Here is a 24,831-nt window from a genome sequence, read left to right as displayed (position 1 = left end):
TATTTTATACAATTTTGTTTTCTTTGTTTCATTTCTCTAATTGCTCTTGTGATGGCGTGGACCGCGCTTCGTGATCTCATGTACCAGCGCACTGTTTTTAAGTTTAGTATGGCGCACGATAATACATGATTGCGTGCTTTAATTTAAAAAGGTTCGCGAGTATGGCAGCAACACTGCAATGTCGGGAAGAAGATAGTAGTAGAACCAGTAGCAGCTGCATGCCCGGATGGAGTGACTGATGCATGCCCGGATGGAGGAATGCCAACCCAATGCCTTTTGTTTTGGCCGTTCTGGCAGTTCCGCCGACTGTAAAGAAAGAGACGACCCCGTCGCTTGTCCTCTTCTCTTTTCCTTCGGGCATCAGCGACAACATTGACGGACGACGTGTTCGACTTCACCGTGCACGTGAATACAGGTTGGTTTTTCATTCGAGTGAATTCTTGTTCAGATTTGCAACTTGTCGACTTCATCGTGATCACCTGTCGCCGGCAATAAGTCACATACGTGTGATATTTAGGTGAAATAAATGATAATGCACATTTTCTGCTCCATTTGCGTGACTTAGCTACGCGAGGACGTGAGGTAAAGCCTTTGTCGCCTAGCCACTAGCAGGCAAGATCCATCACTCGCATCCTTCAGTTCACGAATCAACGCGCCTTCCTAAAAGTTAGTAAGCTGCTCGCAAAGAAATCTCTCCGAGGCAATTTTGTTTTCTGTGAACAATGCACCGTAGAATTGTCTTGAATAACAAAAAAAAACTTGAAAAATAAATGTCGCGACCTTTTAGAAAACGCCGTGTCTAAGGGCTAGACGTGGCATTTTGTAAAAGGCTCATTAAATTCAGTAATTTTTCGTAGTTTCTGCTTGAAATTATTATTGTCTATGAATTTCATGGCCCATTCTTTCACTTTGGCTGAAAATCTCGGCGGCAAAAACTTTGTTCAGTGTCCCTTTAAGGGCAGGTGTAGATGCCATCATTTCAGTCGCAAATCTTTTTGCTAGTCGGTCGGCTGGTTAACAATAAGGGTACTAACTAGAGCTCCAGATTTCATCAGCAACACATCATCATGGCTTCATCAGATGCTGCATTATATACATTCTATCCTCGTTTTTACATATGTGTACCGTATGGTCCACTGTTACAGAAAACAAGCGAGCTCATGGACAGTGAGCCATGTGGTGCTAACTGGCAGCGAGGCTTGTGAATGGGACGCATGCGCATAGAATCGGGGTGTGCCCAATTCTGTCTGCCATTTCTCCGCCTGTACGCATGACAGCATTGGAAAGCGCATCCGTATTTTAGCTGCGCAATTTATCTTGCCCAGTGCCTCCTTCTCCAGGGATTTCCTGTGAGCACAAAAAATCATGATTTTAATCGTTGCTGCAGTGTTTTGCAAGTTGTCACCGTAAAGCACATCATATTTTTCGCATAATGCTCGCTGCAACTAGCAAGTTTCGATGACTCAAAATGCTGTTCAGGTCTGATGTAGCAAACATTTTAAGCTCGTCCTCGTGACCATGAAATATTGGTTTAATAAATAATGGAAGGCAGAGTTGGTATCAGTTGATTTACAGTGTGAAAATGAAAAGTGCGAAGGACCGTGCCTCGCAAGTAAGCCCCGAGAGCATGAGCAGAGAAGTAGCAGATGAGAATGCTCATGCGCTGCATTTCCAAATCTCACCAGCACTAATGCTTGACGGACTGCTAGCCACGCACTAGCGTGTTCTTTCTGAAACAGGACTTTGGCCCTGTAAGCGAGTTCTTGAAGGGCATAAGTAAAACGTAGAATGGGCCCTCTAAATGTAAATGCACCCATTCTTGAACCATTGGGCTTATGAATTAGTGCCCTTTTCAAAATACAACTATTCTGAGCTATAAATTGTGACAGAACAGTGCACGAAGTTTAAAAATGGGGAAAAAAGTCTTTAAATGCCCCCTTTATACATAGTGTTCTTGTGATGTCACTTCTGCCGTTGTCGCCCTCTCCCGCCATGCCCGGGTAACTTCCTGGGTACCTACGGCAGTTCACGTGCAGCAGTGCGGTTTGTTGGGGGCTCGTCATCTGTTGCTGTGAACGATGTGGAAGCATTGTGGTTTTTTGTTGTCTTACTTTAACGAGTTCATTGGATCCGGAAGGCCTTGCTCGTTCACTCGATACAAGACCAGATAATCAAGATGTGCGACACATACATCAGCCACGGCGTACACCGGCTGCCCGCCACAACCTATGAGAGCCTATTATCTTGCTTTCACTACAAATTGCCTGGCCCAAAAACAAGTGAAAGCTCAAAATCTCTCGAGCCGCAATTTTAAGAGTGGATGTGCGAAGCGCAGCTGCTCCCATCGAAAACTAGTCGTGCAGAGCTAGGCAAGTTTACAAGAGATATAATATTATGAATATATTGTCACGGCCTACGCCACCAAAGTAGCAATGCCCCCCCCCCCCCCCCCAAGTGTTTTAAACAGTGCTGATGTTGAGCTTGAGCCTCTTTGATTGCAATTTGTGGAAATAGTCGAGGAAAATATTCTACAAGGCAGATAGCGACATTGCGGGGTGTGTGCCGCGGTAATGCCAGTCATCACTTTATTTTTCGCGTATGCTTTAACACACTTTTCACTTTGTATTTTGCTTTCGTTGTACGCTAATGTACAGTGGAGTCACTGAACATGATAGAGACCGTGTATAGAATTAATTGACTAATTCAAAAAAATCCTGACGCCCAACTTGAACCGATCGGCTATACTTCAAAGTGAACTGATATTGTTTCCCATTCTTTACAGTTTGTTTCAATGCAATACCAAATCTCCGCGATCGCCATCACCATTTTAACCGCCTTCCTCGCCATCATGATTTTAACTGCGGACAAGTTTGTATGTACAGTATCTTGGTAAGCTATATCTGTTTGCAGGCTATGGCACTTACTTGTAATGTTGCACCTGAAGATGCAAATATTGCAAAGTTTCTTCAAGTAGCTTTTGTTAATCTGCACCAGCCAAATACGCTGGTACTTTTAGGAAAATCGCAATGTGCGTTCTCAATTTTAGGTAATAACTTTCAGCGAAGAAACACCCTAAGCTCTGCTCCCTCTGCGTGGACTACTAAATCAACTTGCCTCACTAGCAGCTCATAATTTCTCAAACTTGCATCGTGAGGCAAAACTAAACGGGTGCAAGCACGAGGAGACAACATGGCAGTTGTAGGCGATAGATTCGGTTGGTGCCCGGGCATGTTGGTGGCGCATTTCGGAAGTGACAAAAAGGCGCTGCGAGATGCACGTGCACACTTTGTATGTATAGTTGCTGTATTGGACAGCAAACTTTTTTTCTTATCTGAGCAGTTTTACCAAAGGAAGCTTCATCATATGGCGTGATAAATGAAGCGAATCCACAGGTTGAACCACATCATAGCCTTGCTGTGCTTTTGTACTTTATTTAGCTCGCAAAATTTATTTGTACATATAAGTGACAACTTGCCAGTAATAAGGCAGCACTTGTTTCTTTACCATATGATCATCTCCGGTGTGCTGCTGCCTCAATATTTCAAATTGTAAGCATTTACACCATTGTATGCTAACTTTTCCTTCAAAGTGAGACAAGCCACATGTGTATCGTAGATCAAGAAGCATGCCAGTTTTACGTACTTGCAAGTTAAACATCAGAAATGCACAGTTGATCAAAAATACTAGTTTAATGGTGCATCTACATAGCAGAGCACCTGTGGCACCTCGGGAACAAGATAATGCCACATATGTTACAAGAGATAATTAAAAAAGACAGGGGACGTTCCGTGAACAAATAGAAACAAAAATAAAATGGCACGTGGCAGCGAGCGAAGGCGGCAAGGGGGGGGGGGGGGGGAGCCCGTGGGACTTCAGCGGATGAACGTAAGGTGTGTGTTTAATATGTGGAAGAAAAAAAATTCAAAATTTGGCGACTGAAATGAGGGTGACTTAGTGAGTGTGCTCATGACGAGAGTAAACACGGTTATTATTATTTATTTTTTTTTTCAAATCTCTTTTGAAGGCCACAAAAAATCTGTATGTGGTGCAGCCTAACAGAAGGTCCGTGAAGGCAAATTATGAATTCGTCGTTGTACAAAGGCCTATTTTTTTTTTCATGCGCACCATCCCCGCCGCGGTGGTATAGTGGCTAAGGTACTCGGCTGCTGACCCGCAGGGCGCGGGTTCGAATCCCGGTTGCGGCGGCTGCATTTCCGATGGAGGCGGGAAGGTTGTAGGCCCGTGTGCTCAGATTTAGGCGCACGTTAAAGAACCCCAGGTGGTCTAAATTTCCGGAGCCCTCCACTACGGCGTCTATCATAATCATATAGTGGTTTTGGGACGTTAAACCCCACATATCAATCAATCAATCATGCGCACCATAAATAGTGCTCAAAATTTAATTGCGTATGTTGTTTTCATCTTCGCTGTATTCCGTGCTGTTTATGATGTAAAAAAAAAAAGTAGCACGCTGAAGTGGTGCTGCTTTTGGGCAACAGTTGAAAATGGCGGGGTGCATGAATGCGGAATACTGCCGCTTACACTCAAATCACTCTTGTGGTCACCTCCCACTGTTTGCAGCATGTGTTGTGTATACACAGCTGCATATTTCCTAGCTAGAAAAATTTGATTTTAGGTGTTTCACGCCATTTTCTATGTAACTATTTTACAATTGCACACACTGATCAGCAGGATTTCAATTGCGCTGAAGGACACAGGTGCCATAAAATTCATAGTCGATTCTTTCAAGAAATCATATGTAAAGGCTGAAGCTTCACGCGTACATACACACAAACATACCATATTGTTTTTTGTACTTTATGAAAGCTGCGAAGGTCTCATGTGCCTCCAAGCGTACCGCAAAAGTTTTGTGAGTTTCAAATAAAAGTACTTTGCGCATGGCCACTTTTGGGTAATTTTTTTGTGTAGGTGTTATTTGAGCAGCCTACAGTGTTTACTTTATAAGCCTGTATGTATATGTGGCATTATAAGGATGCCGAATGTGTGTAGCTGTACAATATAGATGAAGTGTAAAAATTAAGTGTGTCTTATGTAGTGTTCTTGCAACCAAACTTACCCCCGTATTATAGAACGTCCCTCCACTCAACGCTTCACCTTCACTTGAGATGGCTGATGGGAGCGCCGTCTCTAAGCAGAGAAAATTGCTGCATGTCAGCAATAATCTGCTGTGATTCTCGAGTAGCGCAGCGTCGCTTTCAAACGAGCAGCGGCACAGTGCTCAACTTTTGTCAAGTGAAGGGTGAAAGTCGAGTCGGGGAGCGTTTATGAATATGGGGGTTAGTTTTGTTGTCTTGTTAACCTGCCATTAACACTGGATTGATGCTACTTTGCTCTAGCTGTGCAGTGCTCTCCAAGGCTCAAGGAGGCACCGCACAGGGATGGCTCGGAGCAAACCATGCGTGAGTTTCCTTTCATTGTTACACTATGCACGTATTAAGTGATAGACTTTAATGTATGCTATTTGTATTGTGCAAGTTTCTGGGGACATACAACTTCCAACACTTATATGTTCTGACGAAAATCACGCAAGAATGAGAGAAGCTTGTGCAAAAATTATGCAAGAGTGTAAGAAGCTTTTGCAGAAGTCTGTGAAATGAAGTTTTGAAATTTTGTGGCAATGTGTCATTGTACAGTGGTCAACAGTCTTGCTCAGCATGCTTGACTGCAGGGCTCCCGGCTGCACAGGCGCATCTACGGAGTGCCTGATGCATGATGGGCCAAATGTCAGCCTGCACACTGGTGCCTCTTATCCCCGTTTGTCTGTTACATCAGTGTCTCTTGTAAAGGGGATCAACTGTGCTACCTTTTTTTTTTCGAATGTAATGAGTTTTTTTTCCAGATTATTGTTGTTTTAAGGTAGAGCCTCACATTTCTATCAAATACTGAAGATTCTATTTTTCCTTCTAGATTCTATGAAGTCACTCCTTGTGTTACAATAGAGTGAACACTGTTATGAGAAAAACTACTTTATGGAGTTAACTCACTCCATATTGACTTAACACACAGAATTGGTGAAAACTACACTCCATTCCAGCTGCATTAGGAATAATATTCATTTGCATAGTTCTGTTTCTTTTGTTTGTTTGTTGGCTGGAGGTTTGGAGTATAGGGTGGCCAGAGGGCACTGTGTAGTCTTTCTTCATCTTCCCAATTTTGTGAACATCAATTGATAGCCGTATGGGAAGCAGCCAGCATGCTGAAACAGCGGTGCAAGCATGCAAGATTTTCACCATTGCATGCAGTCAGTTGCTGTGAGCAACCTACTGCATACAATTAACTGCGAGTGGTGAACTAACGCTGCACTATGTGTGCCTCCTGGAAAGCTGCAATGGTAAAGTGCCACAATCGTATAGTAACATGGATAACATCGCAATTTGTTTGTTGAATATTTTTGCAACAGAATCAATGGAGTTTTGGATAAATTTGCGTATCTGTCTGGTTCATCAAAGCTACAGAGTCAAATGCGGTATATACTCGCGTATTATGTGTACTTTTTTTGTCAATCCGGTCATGTGCGAAGCTAGTAGGAATCGCTGGCCTAAAAGCTCAACTGGGAATATATGTTGCAGGCGCTGTCACAGCTGTCTCAAAGCGGATTGTCATTTGTTTGCTAAGCGTGTTCAAATGCCCCCATTTTCTTGAAGTTCTTCCGAACAGTGCTCACAAAAACCAGTTCCCATGACAGGGTTATACCAGAGAACATAAGTACTCTCCAATAATTGTCGTGAACCCAACGTAAAGTAAGATGCAGACAAGGAAGCGCGATGCCAACACAGTGCTGTGTGTGTCGCCCTTCATGTGTGTGTGTGTCCATTCCTTGTCCCAGTCTTCTATTGCGTTGTGTTCCCTCCGATATCTAACCAACACACCCAAGCTTCTATGCTAAGTCTTATTCAACGCACTCTTCTGCTGGCTCCCATACTAAATATTGCATGTCGAAGAACTCCACGATGATGTGCTTAGCGGTAGCACGGTTTCAGTTTTCTTCGGTAAGCTTTATAACAGCAATCTGCCTCGTATATAATTATTGTAGCCTATCACAAGGAACGGTAAAAACGCAATGGCCAGATGGCGAAACCGAAAAAAGAACAAAAAAATGAGTGCGAAAACCTGCCTCATCTAGTTGATGTGACAGGTCCTTGCACGCGTTCAACATCTGTGCTGTGTCTCGGGAATACATTCTTGCCGTGGAAGAGGTGGGAAGATAGGAGGCAAACCTTTAGGCATTTCGGACTACACATAAACAGGTTTCAGTTTTCAAGTTCGATATTCTAGGGAAAGCATAAAAGTTCATGGAAGAAGGGACCTTGCACTCAGTCCATTTTGTATAAGACTGCACTCGCCTGCTCGACAAGAGGTGTGTGCTGGCAAGGTGGCTCGGGCTGGTTGGGGAGGGCAAAGTATGCGAGCAAAAAGTTTCTTGTAGTAAAGCAGGCTGGCTAATTATACTGGTGAGCAAATTATGTGAGGATGCAAATTGTGCGAGTAAATATGGTATGTACTCTTGTATGTTTCAGCTCTATTGCTACGGATCCTGCGGATCCAACTTGGCATCCGGCAGCAACAAAGAGAGGTTCTGCAGGAGGTGCGACAGCTGAAGCACAAGGTACGGCTCTTCTCCGTGCCTCAGCACGCCCAGCCAGCACAGCGCCCCTCTGACCTTCCCCGGCTGCCTGCTGGTACAATTGGAGAAGTGGAGGCAGCAGAGGCAGCTGTGCAGAGTAAAGCTGTGGCTGCGGCTTTGGTGTATATTTCTTGAGTTTTAATATGCCTATGTAACATGCAGAAATTTAGTACTGCTTTAAGATACTGTGTTTCGGGAAACAAACTAGTCAGGTTATCTCATGAGCCACTGTACTACAGTCGAATATGAATAATTCGTACTCAAAGAGGCCAGAAAATTTGTTCAAATTAAAAGAAGTTCAAAATAATGAAAGTTACCGTAATTACTTGAATCTAACACGCACCTTTTTTCCGGTTAAGAGAGTTCATAAATCGCATGTGCGTTAGAATCGAGTACGAAAAAAAAATGAATACGGTCATTCTATTGCCATCGCCACTTACAAAATGGCCGCCCCCTACGTGCGTCGGCATGGCGCGTCGGTCATTTCTGCCTGTGTGTTTCCCATGCGCGGCACTTCATATGTGTGCTGAGGAGTTCGTCATCTTGTAGTACATTAGCATCGACGGCATGGTAGGGCCGACTCCAAAAACTCGACGAGTGCACCACAATGCTGCTTCTAAAAGAAAAGTCGTCGCGTGTGCCAGAACAGACAGAAATCGGGCCGCATCGCGGTCATTCGGAGTTTCCGAAACGTGCGTGCGGGACTGGCGGAAACAAAAGCAGAATATTGTCGACAGCAAAGATTCACGCAAAGGCTTCAGTGGACCACAGCAGGGTCGGTTTCCACAAATTGAAGAGCTGCTCGGCGAGTATGTGATTAAGCAGTGAGCGGCACAGCGGTCCGTGACGACAGAACTGCTCCAAGTGCAGGCTATGCAGTTAGCCTTAGAAAAAGGGCTAATGCGGAGCCATTTTAAAGCGAGCAGGTGCTAGCTAACGAACTTTATGAAGAGAAAAGGCTTTTCCCTCCGAAGGCGAACGGGCATATGCCGGAAGTTGCCGGAGGAGTACGAAGAAAAGCTTCAGAGTCTTCAGAGGTTCCTCCTAAACTTGCGGCACAACAACGGCTACCTGCTTGGGCAAATCGGGAATGCCGATCACACGCCTCTTTACTTCGACATGCCTGGCACCTCAACCGTCTAGGAGAAGGGGGCGAAGCAAGTTTGTGTACTGACATCGGGCCACGGTAAAACTAGAGTGACAGCAATGCTCTGTTGCACGTCAGATAGGCAGAAGCTTCCCCCGTACTTCATATTTAAATGGAAGACGCTCTCAAAAAGAGTCGTTTTCGCGAGTGGTGTGATCAAGCGGGCCAACGAGAAAAAAGGGTGCGCGTTGCAAGCGATGTCTTAGTTTTTTTTTTCGTGGAAACCGGGCGCGCGTTACAATCGAGGGTGCGGTAGAATAGAGTAAATACGGTAAACGAGCGGACGGCTCACCATGCAGTGATGCATGTGCATGGAGAAGTTTTATTCACAAATTACAGGACATCCATCATTAATTAAAGTAGTCAATACATGTCTGTACACGTTGGCCTTGCAACGAGTCAACAAGTTTTGCGTGCAGTTTGCAAAGTATTTGTACTTCGGCTTCAGTATTCTCCTGGCAAAAGAAGTTGCGCGCGGCAATGTCCAGTGCTGACACTCTTCGAAGACAACTGTGTTTCCACTGTTACCATCTGCGCTGCAGCCGGAGCGTGGCCAGCACATGATGAGAATGGAGGAGCGTCTCCACCTGGAGAAAAGCAGATTGGCATTCGAGAGAGAAACACTCCGCGGCAGCTTTTTTTTTCTCTCTTCATGCGCGGTGTTGAAAGGAGAAGAGTCTCTACATAGCAGGAACGAAAAACAGGGAAGCGTGACACCGGCGCGTTGCAGATCGGCATGAGAGAGCCAACTCTCTGCGACAGCTTTTTTTCCCCTCCTTCTCTTCATGCGCAGTGTTAAAAGGAGAAGGGTCTCTACGTGGCAGGGACGGAAAAAGCCGAAGCGGGGCACAGGAATGCCGCAGATTGGCATTTGGCAAACATTCCACCGCAGTCTTTTCTTTCCTTTTCTTCATTTTCTTCTTCAAGCACAGCGATCAGGTGTCTGAAGTGCCACCGCAGGATTGGGCGGGGTGCTGAGAGCTTTTTCCGAGCGCGCTATAGCTTTGATAGGACCACAGCGTCAGTTCGAATTAAGTGTGTTGGAATTAATGAGATTCGCCTGTATTTACTATAGTCTGTGAAGTCCGAGTGAACTGTCCTAAGCTAGCAGACGATGTAGGCGGCATCGTGTGTTTGATGGGCAGTGACTAGCAATAGCCTGCTTAAAACAGACATTCAGTAATTTTGTTCATTTATCACCCTATTTCGTGTCCGCTGCGGCTCTCTCTACTTTGAGCTACAGTTCACCCTGCCTTGTGTTAGCTGATTTCTTACTTTTTTAAAAATCTAACATGCACCCATTTTCGCAGTGTGAAGAAAAATGCACCTTTGTTTATTGTGATGCGATTTCTATAGCGACATGACTCTTTGTTGGCTATCACAGAAAAATATAAACAGCAAATGGTGCGACCATCTAGTGCGACCTTTATTTTTCTATCAGTTTCATCTATGACCAAGATTTGGTCGCTCTAAGGTTGCCTCTTAGTACGCCTTGATCATGTTCATTTATCTTGTTGTGCTCTGCTTACAATGCATTGATTAAAAACATGTCCAAGCTTCTTTTTGAATTCCACATATTTTATCGTTTTTCACCTGTAGAAGCTACTCCTGGTCAACATTCAGGCAAAGACATTGTAACCTCGAAGAAACGTGTATTGGAATTTGAGCACTGTACAAAGTAATTATACTATTTCATAGCTAGAATCAATATTTATTAAGGGTTATAACAGTGTTGTATTGATTTCATAACAGCGAAACTGCATTCAGAGAAGGACTCAGAAAGGTTCTCACACTGACTGTGAGAGGGCTGATGTGGAAACCATTTTAGGTCAAGTGAGTTGAAGTTAGCGTAAAAAAAACAATGAAATGTTGTGATGCCCGAAAATTCAAGTTGTTGTTTTCAGTGTCCTCTTCTTGCAGATTTTTATCATGAAAACATTTCGATGTGCTGTTGCGTTTACCCCATCTATGCTTCTTGCATTTTTTTACAGCGCAAGCACCTCCTGCAGATTGGGGGACGTCGCCTCCGAGAAATTGGTGTGAATGCCATGAAGGCTGTATTGGCACATGACGTGCAAGTGCTGTACAGCCTTCATGGCAGAAAAGGGAAAAGGGCCTTTGTGAACCTGAGGCTCTGTAGATTAGTGACAGGTTAGACTTGTTCATTGTTTTATGTGTGTGTACCCTTGTGTATTCTCTGTACTGCAGTGCTTCATGTGTACTATGGTATTTCTGTTCTTGTATGCAGATGTCATCTGCCAAAAAGCAGGGTGCGACCAGGCGGAGGCCCTCAACTTTATTAAGAGGTGGCTGCCAGGGTCTGGTGATCGCTGTGGGGGCAGGAAGCGGCGCTTCAGAGAAGCATTTGTTGTGGAGCAGCTTGATGGTCCCCACTCTCAGAGTGCCGATTATCGGCTGCTCGCGGCAGCTGGCTTCCTGCCCAGCCACAGCAGCCAGGGCCTTGACAGCACCACTGTCACTGTGCCCCCAACGCAACCTGACCTGCAGTAGAGCGGGCCTTTTTTAGTTGTGTATATATATTTTTCAATGTATACATTTTTTGTTTTACCAAATAAATAAAAAAAAACAAAGAATAAATAGTCTGCAGACTGTCGGTGGTGCACTGTTCGGCTAGCTTATGCTGATTCGGAAGCACCATCACCATGTTTTAGTTACAAAAAAATGCTCTAAACTATGAATATTCTCGATTACCATGTGGGGGACATATGTGGGAATTGCAAGTGGGGGACATACGCTTTCAACATTTACTTCCTAACGACTTTTTTCGATCTGCTGTACCAAATACCAGTACCAAATAAAGCACTCGCTATGGCAAAAGATAAATTGGCAAAAAAATAAACTACACTTCTAGTGTTAGCAAAGGGAATGAGGTATAAAAGATGAAATAGATCGAGTAACTGCTTTCAGTTCTCGGCATTCAATTTTCTGTTGCCCCATGTATAGAGGGCTGCAAAGCTACAAGAGCGGGTCATCGAGGCATATTGTTTAAATCTTCCGGTAAGAAAAATTCCCTACTAATAATGGTTACATAATGGCAAGCCAATCAGTAGCCAATATTCGTCGTGCAGGAAACATCGGTGTAATAACGGCATTTGATTGGCTGCAATGTGGCCCTGGATTGGTCCAATGTCGGTCGTACATCCGTAGCCAATATTCGTCGTGCAGCAAACATCGGCGTAAAAATGGCATGTGATTGGCTGAAATATGGCCCAATGTTGGCCGAACATTGGCAGCTTTGTCGGCAATACGATGGGCCTTCGTCGGCCCAATGTTGGTTGCATACTGGCTAAAACATCGGCAAAACGTCGGCCCATCATTGGCTTGAACGTCGGCCCGACATTGGAAGAAGTTGCACTTCCGACGTCGGCCCGACGTCGGTGCCGATGTTAGCCGATGTTGGTCCAAGATTGGTCCAACGGCGGCGTGCTGCCTGGGACTGGTCGTGGAAAGCACGACTCTCGGATCAGGCCTTGGGAAATTAATTGGCAAATGGGACCAGGCCCGCTGATCCGCTATAGCCAGTGGAGCTCTAGATGAAGGGCCCCACCTACTTTAGTTACTGACAGCACTAATGAACGTTTATTCTTTTTCTCTCGTTCATCGTTGCTTTTCAAAGATGTCTTGCACTGTAAGCGATTTATCTAGGCATGGGCTGTGGCTACCCGCTCAGTTTGTAAGTTCTCGAACTAAGGTACGCACCCCCTCTTTGCCTGGTATGCCTTCATGAGACGGGCACCGTTTGATCACACGGTCTTCGTGGAATGAGTCAGCTGATATTCTTAGTGCAATTTGTGGTAATATCCCTCGTACGTACACTTTGCACGCTGCTTGAGAATTAGAGATAAGCAATGCCGACTGCTAAGCGCTGTCCGAATGTTGGACGGACATCACGATTGCTGAGGCTTTAGTTGTGACGGTGAATTTCGTGTTCATGGAAGCCACTATACTAATTTTGTGTGTTTCGAACAGCTACTATGACGTGTCTTCTGACAGCCCATTTGGCGTCCATGCCACAGCACTTCTTGACTGTGTACAAAAGTTTTAATGAGTTGCTTGGCTAGAGCTTGCGTTCTGCTTTCATGATATTTGAAATTATTCTTCTTTCGGTGTCCCTTGTATTTGCGTCCTGATGTGGCTCAGAAATAATGAATTTTGTCACTGCACTAAGGTGGAGGGACCGGTAGCTCAGCCCAGATGATACTGTTTGTTCGGGTTGTGTAAGACACAGTTGTTCTGTCTGAGTTATCATAACCGCATCCTTCAGCTCTTCAAATTTGCTGTATACACCCGTGTGGTGGAGTCTTTTCTTTGCGGTGTTGTTGTACTGCAGTGAGTATTGCAGAATCAGATGTCACTGATGTGTATAACATGGAATTCATTGTGCCAACACAGACGGTACTAGAGCTTGAAAGAGTAGTCTCCACGGTGTGTCCCTTCTGTTGTGTCCCCATGTAAAATATTGCACTGTTCGTTATTTACTAGTAGAATTATTTCATAAATACTCTGCCCAGATTACAATAAATAAAGGCACAACATGTACTGGCCTACCTAAAGGAAAGCCGTGGGAAGTTTTTGACCCATTTTATGGACCTACAGGCAACGTTGAGACTGTTACAACTAAGGTCAGCGTGGCAAGATGTTACCCGACCAAGCAATTTCTGGGAGGAGCACTCGAACGGCACACATGTAACTGCTGAAACTGGAGGACCGAACCTCGCAAACTGCTGAAAAAGTATTCAATGCTTGGTATATTCATAGGTCGACTAGAAACATTCAGGAACAGAGCCTTTGTACACATATACAGGCAGCAAAACACGAGTAACACGCAGCAACGGCATCCTCTGAATAGGCAGGCGCTGTGAAAATGCGTGTTTTAAACAAAAATTGTTTGAACAAAATAAAACAAAACAGTTCATGCACAGCCAGGGGAACAACTTAGTGTCACCCTTCAAACAGTAATATTCTGGGAGACAGTAGGCGCAGATATACAAGAGCCCAAAATATAGAGTTACTTCAGCAACTTCAGAGACGGGATCGCAATAACATAGATCACAACCTTCGCAGCAAGAAAACTCTCGAGGCAACATTTTCCAAACCTATTAGGCTAATGAGCGACAACATGTTTTAGTTCACAAGTACTGCATTGGAAGAATATACTGCTCTTTCACAGTTCATTCACAGCACACGAATTCTAGCTTTTGACAAATGCTACTTCATGGTTGAAAAAGATTGCGAGAATCTAGTCGCTACAGATGCACGCCTGGAGACCGATCACAACCCACAACTGTCTTTTCTAGATCATCACAAAACGTCTTGCCAAAACAGAGAGGCAAACACAGTGCGATTACTCATAGGCACAAGAACTCAGTTCATGCGCTCCCCTATCAGTGAACTTTTAAACGTATGCATACGCAACAAAAGAACTTTATGAAAGGGGATGATACTAAAAACGAAAAGCTATACTAGTCATTGAGAGACCTCCCAACAATGCAGAAAGGAGACTTAAATGAAGCACAGTCAACCCCATGAAAAATGACAAAAAAAACAGTATAGTCGGTTAGATATGGACTATTCGGCCAGTTGGTTATTTAGATCTCTAGTGCCTAGGTGTGGAACAGAGGCCTAGGAACTTGAGCCATTTGCTAAGTTATGTCTTGCAATTGGAGAAAAAGAAGTTCAAGTTCTCTGTTAGCCAACAGAATAAGAGGTCCTCATCATGCAGGAACATATTGCTGCCTCTATGCATCTTCATAGCTATTACATATCATGCAAGAAGTCCAATAACCTGAAAATACGGCCATGCAGTTCTGTATTGGCCAAAAATAATGCCACGTGTACGAACCTACCGATTGGAGAAACACAACTTCGTGTGCCCGAGTTCGTGATTCACTGCAAATGATCTGCTGGAAGCAATATACGCACAACAGCCCTGAATAATTGGTTTGTATTTGTGCCATGGACTGCAACGAATGATTTGCTGCTGTCCGAAATACTGAACCTATGTTTCCATTCTAATAAGCTCTACAAGATGAAAATAAACCCAAATTTCCCACTCGCCTAAACATTTTTTTGCCAACTCGTACATACAGTGACGCGATACATCACAGAGCCTGTGGCGCCAATTTCTTCTTACTATTTCAACATTCACGGCCACACAATAAGCAGAAACATGCCCAGACGTCAATCCCAGGAAAAAAACCCTCCAACCATGCAATCGCCAACTACTGTTCTAAACATCGTTAACATCACATCAGAAACAGCACGAGGCACACAGAGCCTTCCAGCACCTATTCGCTAAAGATGGTGGAAGTGCGGCTTGACGCACAGTACTCAGAAACAATCAGGACGATACAGACCTCGACCCACGAAAAGGAAGCTGATGCTACAACACTTCAGTACTTCATATTATCATAGACGGAGCAGGAGCTTAACGAACAAGACGAAGATTTATTAACATGACAGCAATAAAGAGCTGTTTCCGAGAAATTCGCACGTCGGTGTCTTTGGCTGTAAGTAAAACGTATTCATTCTTCGAACGAGAAATTGAGAAAGGCGCAAAAAAAACCAAAATAATAAAATGCTTCAGTTTCAGTGAAAATTACATGCAGGGTGTCTAGATGGTAAGCAGGTGTCCTGCCACAGAACCACCCTATTGCATCACACTGCTTCGAATAAAAACTATATCAAATTGATGTTGTGGTTCAATGAATGAATGGACGAAAAATTTTATTGGCGAAAAAATAAAAATACTAAAAGATGAAAAACAGATTACCACTGCTCAAATTTGTAACTCCAAGTGCAAGTTACGGTAAAATTATTATTCGCTATTAAATTCACAAGGGTAGCTTAAGCTTAGTTTGCATGGTACAGGGTGAAAACGGAAAAGGCAAAGACAGAGAAGAGGCTTAACACCCGTCGTTCATGGGCGCCAAATGTATTTTCTGTCTGCGTCTTATGCGCTTTCATTCTATACCATTACTAAACAAATTGAATACATAGAAGAGCATATCTCTGGGCAAGTTGGTTGTACAAGCTGAAGACTAAGAGAGTATGTAAGAGACAAATGCGTAGAGATGTAACAAGCACGACAATGTTCTGTCATGTTTGCTACTCTCCTACATAATTTTCATGCCTTCCCTCTAAGTCTGTAGAATAAAGCACTCACCATGCATGGAAATTATTACAGTATTAGGTGAGCGAGCAATTGTGAATTAAAACTGTGGCTGAATTATTATGCATCGCCCCAATCATGCTTTAGAGAGTGTTTTCACATTAAACGCACAAGAAACAGATCTACTAAAACGGGAGCAACACGCTTGCGTGATTCAAGGCGAAAGCTACAACCAACCTCAAGATTGTCAAGAAATATGGAAGTGGAAGAAATAGGAGCCATGGCGCTAGAAAAACTGCACTTTCAAAGAGCCCTTACTCTTGGTGAACAAAAAAAGACAACGAATTGCTTCGAGTGAAAGGGGAAGACAGAAAAAGTTGTGGTTAGATATAGTAGAAAGTGATATCATTGTCTAACTCACAATAAATATATAAACGCACTGAGGTTTCGGATAAAACTGGGTGCCCATTCTGGTTCAAAACTGCCATATTACCTGTTTGCAGTTTGCAAGTATCTAGTAGCATTTGTGACTGTCAAGAAAGCATTTCTAGAACTGCTTGTAAGTAAAGGTCAGCCAAAAATAAACAATTGTAAGAAAGTGCGTTAATATCTTACTGCCAAAGCTATCACTAACGGCACACGCAGAAAACACCAGACCTGCAGCACACACTGTCTGAAATCAAATCTAACCATGAAATTGCACCACGATGAAAGGGCACACTAATACACAAAGATGATCACTCCCAGCACACAAAGAAGACACCAACGTAGAGAAAGGAGGCCTGCTGAACACACTGTGTTATTGGTGCGAAAACCTAAAGCACCAATTCTACTATCGCTAAAGGCCACAGTAATCTGCACACACTACCAACAACAGAAAATATGGCAGACACAAACAAGTAGATTCCATCCCTGGTCATTAAGCAGGACACAAATAACACCAGAGCAGTGCAGTCTTTTTGTCATTCGTCCAAGGCCTGTATTCAGCTTCACTTTGACTGTAAGGCTTATGTCAGTTTGAATATATGCACCTATCGATTGTGATTCCCTTGCTCTTGTAGGTCAAGCGAGAAGATACACAACTGAGGCAAAGCTGCTAACGAGATACCAATCTTTCTACACATGACTTAACGCAGATTTTTATGCAGTTGATGTATAAGTAGCACCAGGTTTACGCAGCTGTCTGGATTATTGACCAATTTCATCAACTCGAGTGTTTTTTCCAGTTGGTCACTACAATAATAGCTGAGGCATATGCCACAGGCGTGCTTCTTTCCCCTTACCATACCACCATACATTTCACTGCCGTAAGATGTGGTCAATACTGGTCCCTCAACAACGGCTTTTTTCTATGGCACTCGAGGCGTGAACGGTTGTAATCTTAACGAAGTGTTCTTTCTTCAGCAGTGGCAGCTCCCGTGCTTTCTCTCTGTAGTAGTTTTTTATTCATTCCATTTTTCCTTTTGATTAGGCTTCTAGTGCATTGTAGGTAAATTAAGCAGCATGTTTGTTGTCCAAAGAGCAGGTATGGTAACCTATAAGAGGTTAGGCAGGCCTCCCTTTTTGTTCTAGCAACCGATATATATCTGTGGTCAAAAAAAGCATAGGTGCCGCTCATCAAGAACTTCCAATGCTTCCTTGAATGAAGGCTTAGCTGCATTTATCATACTATCCAAAATACCATTTCACTAAGGATGATTTGAGCTGGACGTCGGGTGCAAGCTGCCATTGCTTGGTGAACTTGGCGAGCTCTGTACATGACAATTGTGGACAATTGTCGCTAGTCCGTAATAATGGTAATTCATACCTGTGGATGTTTTTTGTCCGATCATCTTGTCACGTTTCTGCTCATTGTTAAAATTATGCCCTTATAGAAGTGAGGCGGTGGGGAAAGAGCAGAAATGTTACTTAGCTTGCCGATTTCCGCAGCGAAGGGTGTAGGAATTATACTCTTTGTAGCGTGTTAGCATAGTGTGCATGAAGTGTCTGCTACGCGATAGAAAAGTCGCTTTCTGGTGGTAGAGTCGCCTCAGTTGGAGGAACGATGTCTAAATGGTTGCACAAAATGGCAACAGGTGCGCTGGTTATAGAAAGTCACAGTATCACGGTCCTTTCGATAGATACAGCTTTTTGAGTTGCAACAGTGAAATAAAGCTGAAATTTCTTTGTCAACAGCATTCAGTTCACCTTCAAATCGCCGATCAAGAACTCAGGCGTTCAGATGTCTCTGCTGTCGACGTTATTTTGTGCTGCAATATCCCCATCAAGTAAGCTCATTGATCAGGCTTATCTTTTGCGGAGAAGTACTCTGCTTTTCCCACTAGAGCTTTTCTTTTTCGGTCACTTCTGCACGACTCCTCACACTTGATTAGGCCACCCTAACTTGACGCCTTTGACCGAGAATGCAGAGCGGTGGGAAAATGGTGATGTTTAGTAATGGTAATGCAGAGCGGTGGGATAATGGTGATAAATTTCAGTGGGAAAATGGTGATGTATCTTTTTATCGTTTGTCCCTCCCCTCGCATTTAGTCGGAGCAGTCTTTGCAGGCGAGTTCACTTGTGGGATATATATGTAGGGACACACTTGTCGTCTACAAATTTTCGACAAATGTTATATGCTTGAACACATCTAAAACTAATTTTACCATGCTTCTCAAGCTATTACTTGCAAAACACTCCTGTGTCATTTGTCTTAAAACCCCCTTCCAACCACGTCTTGAGTTTGTGTTGGCTTCCTCGACGCTTGCAAGTGCTCACCTAGCAGACTTTTCAAAGGAAAAGGGGGCAGACCTGCAGGGAGCACAAAGGCTCTGCTTGCTTCGACTGGGCATTTTTATGGGTCATTCATATTTACAACGTCCCAGATACAATTATAGGGGCACCCAGGAAGCCTTAACTCAAGAAAGTGGTCATTGCAATGACCACGTGCATGTGGTTTTTGGTTCATGTAGCCAGCTATGCTCACACGAGAACCGTGTTAGGTACCACCTCACTTGGCGCTCTCTAAAACCAAAATTGTGAGTTAGCATTGTGAAACAATTTTTCAAGTAGCTAATCAATCCAGCCACGGTAAGTGTATCGTTAACTGCTTAAGGCAACAAAAATACGCTACGTAAATTTTTTGTGTGAGTTTTCTTGCTGGGCCTATGAAAGCGAATTCAGCCCTCGAACACTCCTTCCATACTGTGACAGGCAGGAGGTCAGGGGCTCGAATAGGAACCTTACCGACTGATGCACGCTGTGAGCGTGATTTATTGTAAAAACAACAGTTTTGGGGTTTTTCGGAATGATTGTTTGGGTCGATGGGTTAGGCCTGTTTTCGAGGAGAGCGTGGTCCTTGCATTAAGTCGAGGTCGAAAAATTAAGGAGATAGTTAGGCGCAGGAGATAGCAGGGTCAACAGAAGGAAGTGTAAGCATGCTATCGTTGGACCCTTGGGATGATGAGCGTTCTTTTAGGAGCGAACCTCCTTGAAGCGGCAACCGTTCGTCTCTCATCGTAGCACGTAACATGTCTTACGGCTTGACCTGCAAGGTTGTGCCGGTGGGAGATTTCTCCTGGGTGTTGTTGAACACTCAAAATTTTGCAGTTAGCGCGTTAACTAAAAGCCAAATTCTCCTGTTTCTCATTCACTATTTGCAGCCATTGATATGTACATTGAGCACTATCTGACAAGGAAGGGTTACTGCATTTTACTCGCTGGGCGTAACCTTCTTGGTTTTTCAAAAGTTTAGCGAGCATCGGGCTGCAGTGCCTTGAATACAGTGAACTAGTATATACTATGAACTCGAGGTGGTTAAAGGTGGGAAGTACACATGAAGCGCAAGCCGTAAGAAAGTGTGCGTGTGCCACCTCTCGTTCAGTCCTTGGAATGTCCGCTGGATGGCGGTGCTTCTACATGCGGAATATATGGTGAAAAGAGGTGAGATGATGGTACTTGGAGTTTTGACTAGATGGACGAACAGACACACAGACAGATGCATGAACGGACGCACGAATGGCTGCACAGACAGATAGAGGCATGGACGGATGCAGGAGTGGATGCATGAACGAACGCAAAGACAGACGCACGGATGGACGTACGAACACACGAACGGACGCACGCATGGATGGTTGGATGGACGCACGGACGGTCCCACAAATGGACAAATAGATGAACGGAAGAAAAAACGAATGGACGAACGAATGCTTCGCTCCACTCTCCTTCATTCACCCCATGGTTATGCTGCCAATCTGGGGGGGGGGGGTATATTGGGAGGTGAGAAATTAGGCTGCCTAATTTTCATTTTGACTATTCTTATTATATCATTCTGGTTCATAATTTGGTTTTTTCGATAATTCTTTTCTTCCTTTGTACAGCTAACCCTTGCTCTAACTAGATAGGCAGGTGAACAGAAAAATGTTCGTGTTGCAAGGTTTTGTTATTGTAAAATAACACAGTGCTTACTAAAATAAAAAATGACGCATAACAGCGGGGAGCGAAACTGAGGGCAGAACAGAAGAACGTCACTCGTAACTAAGAGTATGCTCGAAAAATCAGTGAAACTTATAACTCCAGCAACTATGCGCACGCAGATGGCCTCAAATTCTAGTCAAAAAGCGCACGATAGGATCGACAACAAAGATTGATGACAAAAAAGTTACAGAACAAAAAAAAAGATTCTAAAAAATGAGCTTCATTGCTATAAAGAGAAACAGATGTATCACTAACACACGTATCGCCCTTATTTGAAAAGTAGTATGCATCCATATTTCACGTACCAAGATATCATTACTCTTTCTATGGATTCATATTAGGAAAACCATGGCCCACACTCGCAGAAACTCGAATATACAGGCCTCATGAATTATACTCCGTATGACCTGTTAATGTTGTTGGGACTTCATTCACCATGGAAGAGCCGCATAATTGATAGACACGCCCAGCCACTACGGCCGACAGATCCATCTTCTGAGAAGCAGTTTCTCAAGGGCACAGTTTTGATGAGACATTTGACTTCGTTTCGGAGTGGTTTCTCCTTCTGGACGCTGGTGACTTTGCCTGACTTCTGATGATGTATGCTGTGCGTAGTTCACAGCCCAACCATGGTGGTCTAGTGGCTAAGGTACTCAGCTGCTGACCCGCAGGACGCGAGATCGGATCCCGGCTGCGGCAGCTTCATTTTCGGTGGAGGCTAGAATGTTTAGGCCTGTGGGCTCAGATTTGGGTGCACGTTAAAGAACCCCAGGTGGTCGAAATTTCCGGAGCCCTCCACTACGGCGTCTCTCATAATCATATGGTGGTTTTGGGACGTTAAACCGCACATATCTATCTATCTATCTATCTATCTATCTATCTATCTATCTATCTATCTATCTATCTATCTATCTATCTATCTATCTATCTATCTATCTATCTATCTACCTGTCTGTCTGTTTCTCTGTCTGTCTATCTATCTATCTATCTATCTATCTATCTATCTATCTATCTATCTATCTATCTATCTATCTATCTATCTATCTATCTATCTATCTATCTATCTATCTATCTATCTATCTATCTATCTATCTATATATCTATCTATCTATCTATCTATTTATCTATCTATCTATCTATCTATCCATCTATCTATCTAGTCGCCTACGACTTTTAGCTTTTCTGGCCGTTTAGATAAAGGTACCAATACTGAAGTTGGTATGATATAACATGAGTGTATGACAAACAGAATAACTAGTCATAACATGAAAATAATATGTATGTTGTATGTATGTTACAAATGTTATGATATAAATGGCATAGTCTTACTGCTCTTGCGGTGGCTTCAATCATAATATGCCGCAAAACTGGCATGGTGTGGCATGACTTCATGGCCATCACAAGCGACAGACCCTAACATCAAAATCAAGACATGCATGTCATGTAACAACATGACTACATGCCACAGTCATGGTGTGCTCACGGCTGTTTCACTAGCTTTGCATATACCGAATTCGTCATTATGGGACGCGAATGAGAGACGAAGGTATGTGACTGGTGCAAACATAATAATCATTAGATGCGTGTCATGTAACTACATGACTACCTGCCACACTCATGATGCGCTCGCTGCCGTTTCGCTATCAATGTACCAAATTCGGTATTACGTGATGCGAACGGACGACATAGGTAAATGACACACCCGAACATGATGAGCACTACATACGTGTCATGTAACAACATGAATACGTGTCACACTCATGATGCGCTCACTGCCATTTAGCCACCTTCACGTATGCCAAAATTTCGTATTGCGTCACGTGAATGAATTACGAAGGTATGTGACTGGAGCAAACATGATTCTCATCAGATGCGTGTCATGTAAGAACATTAGTACACGCCGCACTCAGGGCGCCAATACACGTCGACGTGGGCCGTCGCGAGTACTCGCCGACGTTCGTTTTATCGCGTCCCGCTGGCGATGCCATGCCAAGCACCGATATCTCCCTAGTAGAGATCAGTGGATATGCCCATTGACTTTCATTGTGGATCTGCATGCCATACACTCGCAGGCGCGCGCTGCGCTGCGTTGCTTTGACGCATGCGCGTTTGAGCACACGGCATCCCTGCGTCACGAAGAGAGGCAGACGCGGTGATGTCTGAGCAACGCCGTCAGCGCGAAACTCAGTATGTCGCTTGTAGCGCCCGTTGCCACCGGGCCATGCCGACGGACGCTGGTAGCATTATTCGCGCCTGGTGTCACTATATAGAATGCTCACGTTTTACTAGCGTTGCGTCGCGGCGCCCAGCCTGCGCTTGTGTCAATGTTGCGTCGGAGTATATTCGCCCTTTCATGACACGCTCTCCGCCGTTGCGCTAGCTCCACATGCACTAAATTTGGTGTCACGGAAAGTGAATAGACGACGCAGGTAAATGACACGTCCAAACCTGATAATCATAATATGCGTTTCATGTAAAACATCTCTACATGCTACACTCATAGTGTTCGCGCGGCCGTTTCCTTAGTTCCACATATTCCAACGTTTGTAATACGTGATGTGACTGAAGGAAGAATGTAAATTACACGTCAAAATATTATAATCATGATACAAATTTTATATAAAACATGACTACATACTACGCTTATGGCACACTCGTGGCCGTTTCGCTAGCTCCATATATGCGAAAGTTGGTATCAGGGGACGTTATTAGATGACGAAAGTAAATGAATCTTCCAAACATGATAAAAATGACATAGAAGTCATTTGCGGCATAATTTATTTTCGCCTCTTAACGGTGTGCTAATTTTAAAGCGACCTATCACCCTTGCTCATTTGTGCTTCACTATCATCGATGCCCAATGTACGTGGGATCTGTCAACTTTTTATTTAGTTTTTTTTAATATTTTGTGCGATATTTATTTTGTGCGATTATACGCCAGCAGCGGCGGCAGCGGCGGCAGCGGCAAACAACGACGGTGCCACGCGTGACCCGTGTTGTGATCTCACGATAGCTTTTGCTGCAAACGAACCACAAATAGAGGGGGCGTTTCTTGCCGAACTCCCATCATTCAGTGGCGGCTGAATTGGAAAGTTCAATACATTGACGCATTAAAAAGCGCTCCCCTTGTGATGCAATGTCTTCTATGTTTAGGTTGTCTGTTCGGCCTAAAATAAACGACTAACGTCGACGTGCCACAAATATTGCGCGGCAGTGACGTGATAATTCGTGAAGCTTTCGCGGCGGCGCGAGCGGCGTTTGCAGCAACATTTGGCGACTTCGGCGCGGTGGCGCACAGCTCTAGTATATGATTACGTGAGGCAGTGCTTCTTGCACATGTGGGATGTGGTGTATATATGTTTTTGGGGCGAAGCTCCTTAAGTCGTCGTTCGTGCGTCCCCAACGTATAAGTAGTAGTAAGTAGCCACCAGTGGCACATACCCACTATAGAGCGGGTATGTGCCACCTGGATTGCGATATCGTGGTACTTGTAGAGTGCACTATATGGACACACGGATGGTTTAACAGGAATCAGGACAGACAAACTAGCCGATGGACAAATGGGTGAATGGATACGCGGAAGTAAGGATGGATGGACGCGCGAACGGACAGACAGAGGAATGGACGGACTCACGCACGGATGCATGGACAAACGAATGGACGCATGGATGGACGCACCGATGATCGCGTGGAAGGACGCAAGCAAGAGCGAACGGACGGACGTAAGCACGAACGGGCTGATAGACGCTTCGCCCCACTCATCATCATTCTGGAGAACGCGCCACAGACGCCACCGGGAGAGGCCGCGTTTCGCAAGTGCTCTGGCAAAACTCCTGTTTCTGACTGTTTAAGTCATTTAATGGCAACTTGAACAAATGTGAAGCTTTCTACGAAATCAACCGCATCATATGAAGTGATTTCAAGTGAGTGCTTTGCTGTTCGCGTCCCCGAAGATCGACTTTTTGGCAGCGTTCGACTACCTCGTTGGGCCTACCGGCTAGGCCTACCAACATGGTCATCCACGAAACAGAGGGAGAGGAGCTTCCCTCCGCCGAAGATCTCGGCGATGACGAAGGCAGCTGGCGTCAAGTGTATTCCAGGGCCAGAAAGCCCGCTTAATCCCCGAAGAATTCGACGCCTGACATCAACATTTCGCAAGAAGAGTCACAGAAAGCTCTCCCATCGACTTGTCGCACTGCCCCCAGACCCCCTCCACTTCCAGCGGATGACTACAAAATAGTTCTGCGAATACGTGGAGGCCTCAGCTGTGCTGACACTCAACTTCTGAAGCTCATACATTCCGTCCTAAAAGCGGCAGCGCTCACAAGCTCCCTACATGACCAATACCGAACAACTCTGTAAGCAACATTCTGCTCATAAGCACACTGGACTCGGCACGCACCGAAGCATACCACCGTATCAATTTCATCAAGATGGACGAGTGCAGCTTTG

At 44.4% G+C, this 24,831-nt stretch overlaps 1 protein-coding gene across 1 annotated transcript in view; it reads left to right on the top strand.

Moving 5' to 3' along the window:
- The first annotated feature begins 242 nt into the window (after window positions 1-242).
- LOC142767797 (uncharacterized) overlaps window positions 243-24,831 on the top strand; it is a 44,085-nt gene continuing 19,496 nt past the window's right edge. Inside the window, exons 1-4 of the mRNA XM_075870041.1 lie at window positions 243-405; window positions 5,358-5,420; window positions 7,539-7,700; window positions 16,428-16,483. Coding sequence (XP_075726156.1) covers window positions 243-405; window positions 5,358-5,420; window positions 7,539-7,700; window positions 16,428-16,483 — 444 coding nt within the window. The remainder of the gene's footprint in view (window positions 406-5,357; window positions 5,421-7,538; window positions 7,701-16,427; window positions 16,484-24,831) is intronic.

This window comes from Rhipicephalus microplus, chromosome 7 (assembly GCF_043290135.1).
Source record: "Rhipicephalus microplus isolate Deutch F79 chromosome 7, USDA_Rmic, whole genome shotgun sequence".
In the NCBI taxonomy this organism is placed as follows: Eukaryota; Metazoa; Arthropoda; class Arachnida; order Ixodida; family Ixodidae; genus Rhipicephalus; species Rhipicephalus microplus.
Note: the sequence above shows the minus strand (reverse complement) of the source record. Positions and strands in the feature narration are given on the sequence as shown.